The sequence below is a fragment of the Bos grunniens genome, chromosome 13 (genome assembly GCF_055505025.1).
Source record: "Bos grunniens cultivar Pamir isolate PY7600 chromosome 13, Bosgru_T2T1.0, whole genome shotgun sequence".
In the NCBI taxonomy this organism is placed as follows: domain Eukaryota; kingdom Metazoa; phylum Chordata; class Mammalia; order Artiodactyla; family Bovidae; genus Bos; species Bos grunniens.
The window spans coordinates 22,497,480-22,509,741 of NC_141177.1; the positions used below are offsets into that span (position 1 = coordinate 22,497,480).

At 42.1% G+C, this 12,262-nt stretch overlaps 1 protein-coding gene across 1 annotated transcript; it reads left to right on the plus strand.

The window, feature by feature from the left end:
• The first annotated feature begins 764 nt into the window (after window positions 1-764).
• Window positions 765-5,543, plus strand: LOC147360450 (beta-defensin 36-like). The gene is made up of 2 exons (XM_086332585.1): window positions 765-867; window positions 5,307-5,543. The coding sequence occupies exons 1-2, from the start codon at window positions 810-812 to the stop codon at window positions 5,456-5,458; spliced, it is 210 nt and encodes a 69-aa protein (XP_086188711.1). The 5' UTR covers window positions 765-809; the 3' UTR covers window positions 5,459-5,543.
• Window positions 5,544-12,262: the final 6,719 nt, after the last annotated feature.

The following is a 12,262-nucleotide window of genomic DNA, read 5'->3' on the forward strand; positions in this document are numbered from 1 at the left end:
GTAACAATGGCTATTTCTAGAAAGAAAGGGATATCTGGGGAAGGTAGTGGAAGGGAGACTTAGATTTTGGTGTATTTATCTTTTTATACTTTTCAAACTCTATACCCTCTATATACATTACCAATTCAAAATAAAGATTGGTTTTAAAACTAAAAAAAAAAAAAAGATTGTCAGGAGAAATATCAACCTCAGATATACAGATGATACCACTCTAATGGCAGAAAGTGAAGAGGAACCTTTTGACGGGGGTGAAAGAAGAGACTGAAATTCATTCAGTGAAAGTCTGAAAGAATGCTTTCCCTTCTCTACTCCTCCACTACCAAACTGGAAAATCACATTTGAAGAAACGAGTTTGCTCACCTTACACTAAAACAAGATAATAGTGGATCTCTAGGACAGATAATGAGGTACTTTATAGAATTTAATAAAGACTACACATTTTTTTCAATGTGTAACATGGAGACTTGGAAAATTGTAGATTGAGTTATAACAAGGGCTGAGATCTATTTTTAAAAATCCCTCTGGCTTGTGTGATTTCCCTCTGCTGTCCCTTAAAAGGTGGAAGTAGATAAAGGGAGGCGTATCAGCTGAGGGGTGTGTGGTCCGAAGGTGGATGCATGGGCATTGGATAGCAAGGAGAAGCCTGAGGGAGGCAGGATGTTCCAGGGCCAACTGTCCCCGTGGGCAGCTGAGAGCACGTGTCTGTGACACGTGTTCCAGTTGATTAGAAGGAGCAGAGAGTCCAGAGCTCTTCTTCATTTGGTGTCTCTTTGCCAGAACTGAGACTACCTCCTGGGCTCCCTGAAGTCATGAAGACTTTTCTACTAACTTTGGCTGCACTGCTGCTCTCATCCCAGGTCATTCCAGGTAACCTAGGCCTTTTCTGGGGAGAGATGGAGGGGTGGAGAGTGGATCTTGGTTGGACACTCCAGGGCTTGGGAGAATGGGCTGGCAGGCAGAAACATGAAGCACCATTAATCTGGGGGAAGAGGAAAAAGCCCCCAGTTCCTGAGTGAGACCCCACCCCACCATTTAATAGCACGCTACTTGGCTCCTCTGAATTTCAGTGTACTTATTATTTATCCATTTGAAATAATGAAGTTGAGGGATCAACCTTAAACACACTGAAATTTTGTTGTGCAGCCAATGGAGCTTTTTAATTTTTCAAACCCACATAAGAAGGGATCTGGCACTTAAATGATCATCTTTGCCAGTGAGAGGTGCCAGGTCTTAGGCAGCAACTGTAACCTCCAGAATTTTCCTCAGTGCCCCCAAATCCCTTCTCTTTGGTCAGTTCCAGGGGTCAAGGGCAGGGGGTCAGATGTGTGAGGAGTGGTGGGGGAGGACATGGGAAGCAGGAAAGAAGGAAGCCAGTAGTGATCTTTTCTCATGGTGTCCTTGAAACCACTTGGATTTGCACTAATCACACCTGCCTTAAGTGAGGTTGAATCTCATGATTACTGTTGCCCGTCTGTGCCAGCCCCGATACTGGAGCCATGGAAAGGTTTTAAGCAGAGACAAGGTCGCTTCAAACTTGCCCAAACCCTCCTTTTAAATTGACTTAAGTTTCTACCCTCACCGCCCTCCAGATATCTCTTTAACCTTCCACAGTGTTGGGATGTGGGGGGATTGCCTGAGAGCAGTCTGGACCCACACCCATGTCTGCTCATGGTGGACACGGCCAACAGCATCACCTGACGATGGGAGAAGAATCTCCAAATCCTGGGTTAGTTAGAACCGGCTTCATCATTTATTAGTTCTGTGAACCCCAACAAGCCACTTGGCTTCTCTGAGTTCCAGTTTAGTCACTTTGAGCTTCCCTGGTGGCTCAGTGGTAAAGAACCCACCTGCCAATGCAGGAGATGCAGGTTCAATCCCTTGGTGTGGAGAAAGAAATAGCAACCCACTCCAATATTCTTGTCTGGGAAATCCCATGGACAGAAGAGCCTGGCGGGCTGCAGTCCATGGGGTCCCAAAAGAGTCAGACACAACTTAGTGACTGAAACAGCAACAAAAATTACTAGGTTTAGGGTTCAGCATTGAATACACTGAAATTTTAGTGTGCAGCAATTGTATCTTTCAGGAACTTTCATTCTGTTGGTGAGAAAGTTGGAGGTTAGAAAGGCCCCAGGGACTGTAGGTAAACTCAGCATACAATTTTATCCTTCTTCTCTGGTTTGAAACAGTCTCTTGGATTAATGTACTCTGCTTTGGGTAAATGTTTAGTCTTGCAGTGTTTCTCCTTTTCCTCTCTCCCTTTCTACTTCCCTTGATGGCAGCTGGATTTAGGGGCTAGTAGCTATGCCATTACTTAGTTAAAGAGTTCATTTATTCAATAAATATTGTAGAATTCACTCCATGTGTCAGGCAATGTGGTAAGCGCTGGAGATAGAGCAGTGAACCCACCCACCGACCAACCACCCATCCAAAATCCCCGTTCTCTTGGAGCTTACATTCTCTGTGGGGAGGCAATAAACAGAGTAAGCAAGAAAATGGACAGCAAGCATCAGAGGAGGGAGATGTAGAATTTAAGAAGGGATGTAAGGGAATGCCCCATTGAAACAAATTAGAACAAAGACATGAAGGAAGTGAGGGGGTGAGCCATGCAGATATGCTGGGAAGAACATTCATTTATTAGCTGAACTACTTATAAAAGAGATGCTTCTCTTCACCTGCTATTTGGTTACCTTGTGATTTTGAGAGTTCAAAGGGGAGAGGAAGGACAAATGCTTGATTCTGTCTTTGCTTTTCAGTTTGCAAGTTAATGAATTCATTTTCTGTTAACCTCTGAGGACAGACAGTTTGTTTCTCCTAAATATTATTATTTTGGACTCATGGTTCTAAGCCACAGTTCCAATCTATTGCAATTATTTCTATTGAGGCACAAAGTTTTCTATTCTTGACCCGTGGGAATTTCTTCCATTTAGCTCTGGGTATGATAGAATACTTTTAGGCTCATCTTACAATTTCTTAACTAAAACTGGAAAAGTCACATTGCCCAGGTATTGGTTTCTTTTATTTTAGTGGGAAATGATATTTTTAGACTATAATATGAGTCCTAAGAATACTAATTTTTATTGGTCAACATTTCTTACCTTTTTTTCATTCATTAGAATTGGAAAAATTTCTATCCATCCATCTGTCCACATACTTAGAAAATAAAATACTTGTGGGTTTATACTGGTACTTCCAATTCAAATAGCGAACACAAATTCAGAACAATTTCTATACCACATTGTATTTTTAAAAATTGAAGTATAGTTGATGTATAATATTATATAAGTTTCAGGTGTATGACATAGTGATTCACAGTCTTTAAAGGTTATATTCCTTTTAAAGTTGTTGTAAAATATTGACCATATTCCCCGTGGTATACACTGTAACCTTGCAGCTTATTTTTTTATATATAGTAGTTTGTGCCTCTTAATCACCTACGTCTATCTTGCCCTCCCTGGTCCCCCTTCCCAGTGGTAGTTGATTCTCTGTATGTAAATCTGTTTTTTTGTTGTTGTTGTTGTCATATTCACTGGTTTGTTTTATTTTTTAGGTTTATTATTTTACTTGGCATAATACCATCCAAATCATTCCATGTTGTTGCAAATGGCAAAATTTCACTCTTTCAATGGCTGAGTACTATTCCATTTTTTGTATAGACCACATTTCTTTTTCCATTCGTTTCTGTTGAAACCAGTATTTTTTCCTTGTGTTGAGAATCTTGGTTTTCAAGATCACAGAGGATGATAGAGTTAGAATATTCCATAATTACTCATTTGATGTCTCCCTTGTCACATATACAATAGTTTAAGTATACTGTATAACAAAATCAACAGTACCAGAATAACATGATTACTCAAACTAGTCAAAATTTGTGCATAGACTGTCACCAGTATTCTCCCATTTTTGAATTGTAATGTCTCTATATTGTCAGAACATATATCCACTACACATTTCAGTATGTTGATACCAGTTTGTTTTTGTCCTTTGTATTTAGAAGTTAGTTTTTTGATTATAACACTTTTCTTTTCTTGAATATCTTGAAAATAATGACACCATTTTTTTCTGGGATAAAGCATTGCTCTCAAAAATCCAAGTACAGTTTAATTTTTTTTTCCTTTATGTCATCTTATATTTTAGGGGCCTAAATGCCCAAAGCTTTGTTTCCTTTTGTCCAGGAATTTTAGGAGAATGTATCTTGTCTTGGGTCAATATTTTCAGGTATGCTGTATACTTTTGCAGGACATGCTTTCAAATCTTCTGTTTAGGAACATTTATTGAACCTAGTTTGTAGTATTTTTTCCATTCCCTTGATTTTGTTTTCTTCTTTGGTAGTTTCTATTATTTGTATGTTGAAATTTTTCTGTTTGTCATGAATATTTATGACACTCATTTATTTATTTATTTATTTTTTTCATTCATTTATTCCTTTTTATCTCTTTCTTTTTGATTAAGAAATCCTTTTTATCATCCTGTATTTATTTTAAGCCATTATCTTTTGCATTTTTTGATCATATGTTCCTTCTAGTTTAATCTTTACTTATAAAATAATTTTTAAAACATGTGACTCTTTCTGAGGTTTTCTGTAATGTTGTATCTAAATTTATTTAATGCTTGTGTTTTTATGCACTATTTCGCTTAATCCCAACAATAGCTTGAGACAAGTGCTGCTGCTGCTAAGTCGCTTCAGTCGTGCCCGACTCTGTGCGACCCCGTAGACGGCAGCCCACCAGGCTCCCCCGTCCCTGGAATTCTCCAGGCAAGAACACTGGAGTGGGTTGCCATTGCCTTCTCCAATGCATGAAAGTGAAAAGTGAAAGTGAAGTCGCTCAGTCGTGTCTGACTTTTAGCGACCCCATGGACTGCAGCCCACCAGGCTCCTCCGTCCATGGGATTTTCCAGGCAAGAGTACTGGAGTGGGGTGCCATTGCCTTCTCTGACAAGGCAAGTGCTATATCTCCGTTTTAGAAAAGAGGAAATGGATGATCTGAGAAATGAAATAACCTGCTTGAGGTCTTCCAGTTGGCTTGTGTTGTAGGCAAATTTCAAATCTAGCTGTATGAGTTCCAAGAGTCCATGCTCCTAATCATTATAACCCACTGACTCTAAGAGAAGGACCATTAGGGGTGGGCTGGGATTGGAATGGGGTGTCCAGAAAGAGTGTGAGACTGTAACACCGCTGTAAATCTGGAGGTGATGCCCCCATTTTCAATGGTCCTCCTTTTCCTGCCTGGCTGTCTGTCCTTTCAAGCCAGGATTTATTTCCCCATAGTACTGATCCTGGCTTCCTTCTTTTTTTCTCTTTGTATCAGGCAGCACTGAAAAATGCTGGAATCTTCATGGCAAGTGCCGTGACACATGTTCCAGGAATGAAAAAATCTATGTTTTCTGCCTGAGTGGTAAACTGTGCTGTGTCAAGCCCAAGTTTCAGCCAAATACATCGCCACAGTTAATTAATACTTGAAGCCAAGGGCACAAAAATGAAGATAACGTTGCCCTGAGCCTGTCCTCAGCTGATTCCTGGGTTTCATTAAAACGCTTTTGGCTGACTTCTGTGTGTGTCTCTTAGTATACCTAACCAAACTCCAGTAAAAGAAGTGGGTAAGGAAGCAAACATTGGAGAGGAACCTGGACCTACTATGTGCCAGATACGCACCTACTACCTCACCTATTCCTTTCAAGTAAACTAAGAGGAAGATACTGTCATCACTTTTATTTTATGGTTGGGGAAGCTCAGGCTGTTGAAGTCATTCATCCAATTCCAGTTATATAGCTAACATGAGCAGGTGTTGAGATTACATATTAGCTTGCAATTAGCTCCATGCCTTCTGGACATTCATGAATATACATACAAAGGCATATTGTATTTCTTTGAATCTCTCAAATGAAAAACTGGGGGGTGGGTAGGACTTCCTTGGTGGCACAGTGGAAAGAAATCAGCCTGCAATACAGGGGACACAGGCTCGATACCTGTTCTGGGAAGATATCACATGCCATGGAGCAGCTAAGCCCGTGTGCCACAACTACAGAAGCCTACACTCTGTCGGGTCTGCAAGCCACAATTATGAGCTCCTGGGCCACAGCTACTGAGCCTGCACTATAGAGCCCATGCTCTGCAACAACAGAAGCCACTGCAGTGGGAAGCCCATGCACCACACAGAGTAGCTCCCACTGGCCGCAACTAGAGAAAGCCCCTGGGCAGCAGACCCAGCATGGCCAAAAAAAGAGAGAGAGAGGGAGAGGAAAAAACTGGGGTAGACAGCATTACATGCATGCTCATTCGCTCAGTTGTGTCTGACTCTTTGTGTCCCTATGGACTGTAGCCTGCCAAGCTTCCCTGTCCATGGGATTTTTCAGGTAAGACTAGTGGAGTGGGTTGCCATTTTCTCCTCCAGGGGATCTTCCTGACCAAAGGAATCAAACCCACGTCTCCTAGACAGCCTTATATGGGGTCCTATTTTCTGGGTTTGTTATAGAAACTCTTAAGCAGGAAACTGTTAATCCCCAGATCCAATTCTTACCCCATCACATCTCTCTTTTTTTATATCTAGTTTAAATTTTCATCAAAGTCATACATCCATATGATTTAAAACGTGAATTTATTTAAACTAAAAACAACCCCCAAAATGTTCATCCATGTGATTTTAAGTGTCAACTTCGAATAAAAAACTATAGTAAAATATAGGAGTCACCCATTTCCCTTTCTCCATTTCTTGCCTCTTTCACAAAACCACTTGTTTTTTTGGATTCTACTTCTCTAACTATTAATGTAAGAGATATGCTTACTTACATTGCTACTTATTTCTTTTTTTCAGTTTCAGGTGTTATCCATTGAATTCCTGCTACAGAAGATGAGAATTTAACTGTCTTTCATATCTTTTGAATACATTCAGAATCATTGGTAGCTCAGCTGGTAAAAAAAATCTGCCTGCAACGCAGGAGACCCTGGTTCAATTCCTGGGTCGGGAAGATCCCCTGGAGAAGGGATAGGCTACCCACTCCAGTATTCTGACCTGGAGAATTCCATGGACTGTATAGTCCATGGGGTCACAAAGAGTCAGACACAGACTGAGCAATTTCACTTTCACTTTCTCTTCTTGTTGGCCTCTCTCCCTGGGCAGTCAGATCTGCTCTGCTCTGAATTGGTTGCTTCTATACCTGGTGACCAGCTGCCATCCTGGAACTCCATTTACATCATCCTGGGGTTCTCTTTGATTTTATCCTTAGATAAATGTCCTGCTTTTGGGTTTCGAAGTCTTTCTTAATATATTCCTTTATTTTGGCAGGGCATCTCCTGGTAGCTTCCTGAAAATGTCTGACCTCATGTGCTAACCTCATGCTTGTTTAGTAGTTTGGCTGCTCATTTCATATTGGAAATGATTTCCTCTGAGAATTTTGAAAGCATTGCTCCTCTATCTTTCTGCTGGGTGCTTAATGGGCTCTGTCAATCTGGAAACTCATGAACTTCAATTCTAGGACATTTTTTTTTTCCTTGACTCATTTATTTCATGATTTCTTGCCCTTTGGTTTCATGCTTCCTATTTCTGGAATTCTTATTTTTTTAATGTACAGTTGCCTGAATGATTCTCTGTTTTATATTGGTCTCTATTGCTTTTATCTCTGCCATTTTATTCTCATTCCTAGGCATTTCTTTGTACTTTGAGTCTCTAAAGTTTTTTCTCATTATTTCTATTTTATTCTTTTTTTTTTCTTTTAAAAATAACATCCTCTTCTTGTTTCATGGTTTCTGTCTTGTACTAGTTATATTTCCTCTGGAAGAATGCTCTGCAGTCCAGATAGACTTAATGTGTTCAGTCGCTCAGTCATGTCTCTTTGTGACCCCATGGAGTATAGCTCACTAGGCTTCTCTGTCCATGGGATTTCTCAGGGAAGAACACTGGAGTGGGTTGCCATTTTCTTCTCCAGAGGATTTTCCCCATCCAGGGACCATACCGTCATTTCCTACATTGGCAGGTGGATTCTTTACCACTGAGCCACCAGGGGAGTCCCAGACTGAACGTGTCCCCCCTATAAATTCATATATTGAAGTCCTGAACCTCAATATGATTATACTGATGGGCAGAGCCTTTGGGGAGGTGATTAGTTCATGAGAGTAGATCCCTTATGAATGACTTTATTGCCCTTCTAAAAATGACCCCAGAGAGCTCTCTTGTCCCTTATACCAAGTGAAGACACAATGAGAAGGCCATCTCTGAACCAGAAGCTGAATCTGCTAGTGCATTGATTTTGGACTTCCCAGATTCTATATCTAAGGGAAATAAATATTTATTGTTTAAACCACCCAGTCTGTGGTAGTTCGTTATAGCAGGCTGAACAGATTAAGACACATGGTGTGTATGTCTTTAGGTTTACGCCTCTGATATTGGGCCAGTTTCCCTGGGAAGGATCCTCCACAGTCCTGCTCAGAAGGTATAAGTTTGTCACTATCGTCAAAATGGAGATGGGAGAGAAATTGAGTTTTCACTTTATTTATTATTTATTTTCGGTTACACTGGGTCTTCATTGCTGCACATGGGTTCAGGCTTCTCATTGTGGTGGCTTCCCTTGTTGCAGAGCGCAGGCTCTAGGCTCACAGGCTTCAGTGGTCGTAGCACACGGGCTCAGTATTTGCGGCCTGTGGGTTCTAGGGCATGCAAGCTTCAATAGCTGTGGCCCAGGGGCTCATTAGTTGTGGCTGGTGGGCCCTAGAGCCCAGGCTCAGAGGTTGTGGTGCACGGGCTTTAGTTGCCTGTGGCGTGTGGAATCTTCCCAGACCAAGGATTGAACCCATGTCCCCTGTATTAGTAGACCTATTTCTATTCACTGTGCCACCAGGAAAGTCCTGGGTCTTAACTTTAAATATGTAAAAGTTTACTTGACTCTCCCGGGTTCAATATGATACCCTTGCTTTCAACTGGCATAGTATACCTTGCCCCTTGAACCAGACACTGTTTGTATTAACCTCCTCAGAGAGTAAGGCTCTAATTTTCTGCTGCGATAGTAGAGGGATGCTCATGGGCATCACTGAGGAACTCTACAGAGCTTCCCTACAGGGGATCAGACAGACACGGAGAAGGGAGCCAGGGCTTATAGCAACCAGGCCTCAGATCTTGGTGGACAACTGTCTTGCCTGAATAGAGTCTGGGCAGGAATCCTGACTAGCAGCTCTGCTCATCTGTAGAGCCAAGTGACCTCATCTGGCCAGGGAGTTCAGTTGAGCTCGGTTGGCTTTTCTGACTGATTTTGATTTCCAGCCAGTTAGCCATACCAGTTGTGGAGCCCATTCTATTACCACCCAGGCACGGAAGCCAATTCACAGCCCTGCCCCAGTGTTGAGTATAGCCTCCAATGCCTCTGGTCAGGAAACTTGACCAGAGTTCTGGGAACCCACAGAGCCCATTCTACAGCCCCACTTGGGCAGGCAACCAGGCCAGCATCTTGCTCAACTGTTCAGTTTTGCCTCTGGGCCTACCTACCCAGAGAGGCTGAACAATGACCCTGGGCAGCCTTAGAATTCAACCCAGAGCTGAGTCTAGCCTACAGTCCTGCCCTGCAGCTCAGCCCAGCCGATGGCCTTATCCAATTGCTAAACAAAGCCTGTGGCTCTACCCAGGCAGAGAATCTAGCCAGTGACACCACCCCATCATGAAGCATAGCCTGTAGCGCCATGCAACTGTAGAGTACTGTCTTCCCTTGGGTTGGTCGTCTAGATTAAGAAAGTTAATCTTACTTAGGAACATAGGTGTGCAAATCCTTTGAAAATTTCCCCATTAGTTTCTGAGAAATTTGAAACATGTTTATTTTCTAGCTTTTTTGTTAATATTACTTTTCCATTTTATACTATATTTTAATTTCTAATTGTGTGTGGTGGGAGAATATGGTTGGATTATTTTGCATGTAACTGTCCAGTTTTCCTAACACTTTATTGAAGAAACTATCATTTCCCTATTATATATTCTTGCTTCAGTTATCAAAGATTAATTGGCCATATAAACATGAGTTTATTTCTTTGCTCTCTGTTCTGTTCCATTGATCTATGTGCCTTTTTTGTCCCAATACCATCCTCTTTTGATTACTGTAACATGTAGTATAGTTTGAAATCAGAGGGCATGATACCTCTAGTTTTGTTCTTCATTCTCAAGATTGCTTTGGCTATTTGGGATCTTTCGTGCTTCCATACAAATTTTAGAATTATTTGTGGTTATACTGTGAAACTGGAGAAGGCAATGGCACCCCACTCCAGTACTCTTGCCTGGAAAATCCCATAGATGGAGGAGCCTGGAAGGCTGCAGTCCGTGGGGTCGCTGTGGGTCAGACACAACTGAGCAACTTCCCTTTCACTTTTCACTTTCATGCACTGGAGAAGGAAATGGCAACCCTCTCCAGTGTTCTTGCCTGGAGAATCCCAGGGACAGGGGAGCCTGGTGGGCTGCCATCTGTGGGGTCGCACAGAATCGGACACGACTGAAGTGACTTAGCAGCAGCATACTGTGAAACATGACATTGGTGTTTTGACAGCAATTGCATTAAACTTGTATATTTCCTTGGGTCATATGGTCATTTCAACATTAATTTTTCCAATTTGTGAGCATGATACATCTTTCCATTTGTTTGAGTCATCTTCAGTTTCTTTCATCAATGTCTCATGGTTTTCAGAATATAAATCATAATCATCTGTTGTGGGTTGAATTGTATCCCCTCTTCCAAATATAGGCTTCCCTGATTGCTCAGTTGGTAAAGAATCTGTCTGCAATGCAGGAGACCCTGGTTCAATTCCTGGGTTGGGAAGATTCCCCTGGAGAAGGGAAAGGCTACCCACTCCAGTATTCTGGCCTGGAGAATTCCATGGACTCAAATCCTAACCCAAGTACCTGACAATGTGACTTCACTGGAAATAGGGTCTTACCATGTAAGAACAGGGTCTCCTATGTTCCTTTATTAGTATCCCATGGATCTTACTCCTAAAACAACCTGGTGTGGTGAGATCCATTCAAGGATCCTAGAGAGAACTTAAGCCTTTATAGTAACCAGAGCAAATATTTGTGCATTGACTCTATAAGGAGCAGGCACAAAGTGGGACTGTGGTTTATAAGTGCCAAATAACATAGAAGATGTATGTACCAAGAGAAGAGGCCTCTGGTCCCAATGTACAAAGAGAGTTGGAATCTGATGAGGTAGCGCTAGGGATCCTTAGGTGTAAACTCAATCAGCATGGCCTGTGTTGGTGGTGAAAGCATGGAGTTCTGCACCATTCCATTTTCTGTGCCTTTTTAGCACCCAGAGAACCATAGCATGGGCCTCCTTGTGACTCAGTGGTAAAGAATCTGGCTGCAATGTCTGAGACACTGGTTCGATCCTTGGGTTGGGAAGATCCCCAAGTGGAGCACATGGCAACCCACTCCAGTATTCTTGCTAGGAGTATCCCATGGACAGAGGACCCTGGTGGGCTAGAGTCTACAGGGTCGCAAAAGATCAGACATGGCTGAAGCAACTGAGCAGCTGCAGCAGAACCATAGCCTATAAGGACTGAGTTGATCTCTATGACCCATCTATTCCAATCTGTGCGTTGGTGAGCTTAAAGTCCAAGAGGAAAGGTGACTCTCTTAAAGTCACATAGCAAGCAAGTGGCACAGCCAGTACATGTTGCTGAGTATTTTCAACTCTTCCCTCGCTCACCCTCAATGCCAAAAATCCTTTCCAAACTGAGCATTTCTGGTACTGGGGTCTACTCTCAGAAAGTAATTATATAAACGTAGTCTTCCTAAAGTCTGAATGAATGCTTTCCCTTCTCTACTCCTCCACTACCAAACTGGAAAATTACATTTGAAGAAACGAGTTTGCTCAACTTACACTAAAACATGATAATAGTGGATCTCTAAGACAGATAATGAGGTACTTTATAGAATTTAATAAAGACTACACATTTTTTTCAACATACAGTCTTGGAGAGTTTTAGATTGAGTTATAACAAGGGCTGAGATCTATTTTTAAAAATCCCTCTGGCTTGTATGATTTCCCTCTGCTGTCCCTTAGAAGGTGGAAGTAGATAAAGGGAGGCATATCAGCTGAGGGGTGTGTGGTCCGAAGGTGGATGCATGGCATGGGATAGCAAGGAGAAGCCTGAGGGAGGCAGGATGTTCCAGGACCAACTGTCCCCGTGGGCAGCTGAGAGCACGTGTCTGTGACACGTGTTCAGTTGATTAGAAGGAGCAGAGAATCCAGAGCTCTTCTTCATTTGGTGTCTCTTCGCCAGAACTGAGACTACTCC

Excerpts from the sequence above, each read along its gene's own strand:
- LOC147360450 (XM_086332585.1), top strand. The coding sequence starts at position 810 with ATGAAGACTTTTCTACTAACTTTGGCTGCACTGCTGCTCTCATCCCAG. Across the intron at positions 868-5,306 it reads CTCATCCCAGGTCATTCCAG|GCAGCACTGAAAAATGCTGG; the intron begins GTAACCTAGGCC and ends TCTTTGTATCAG.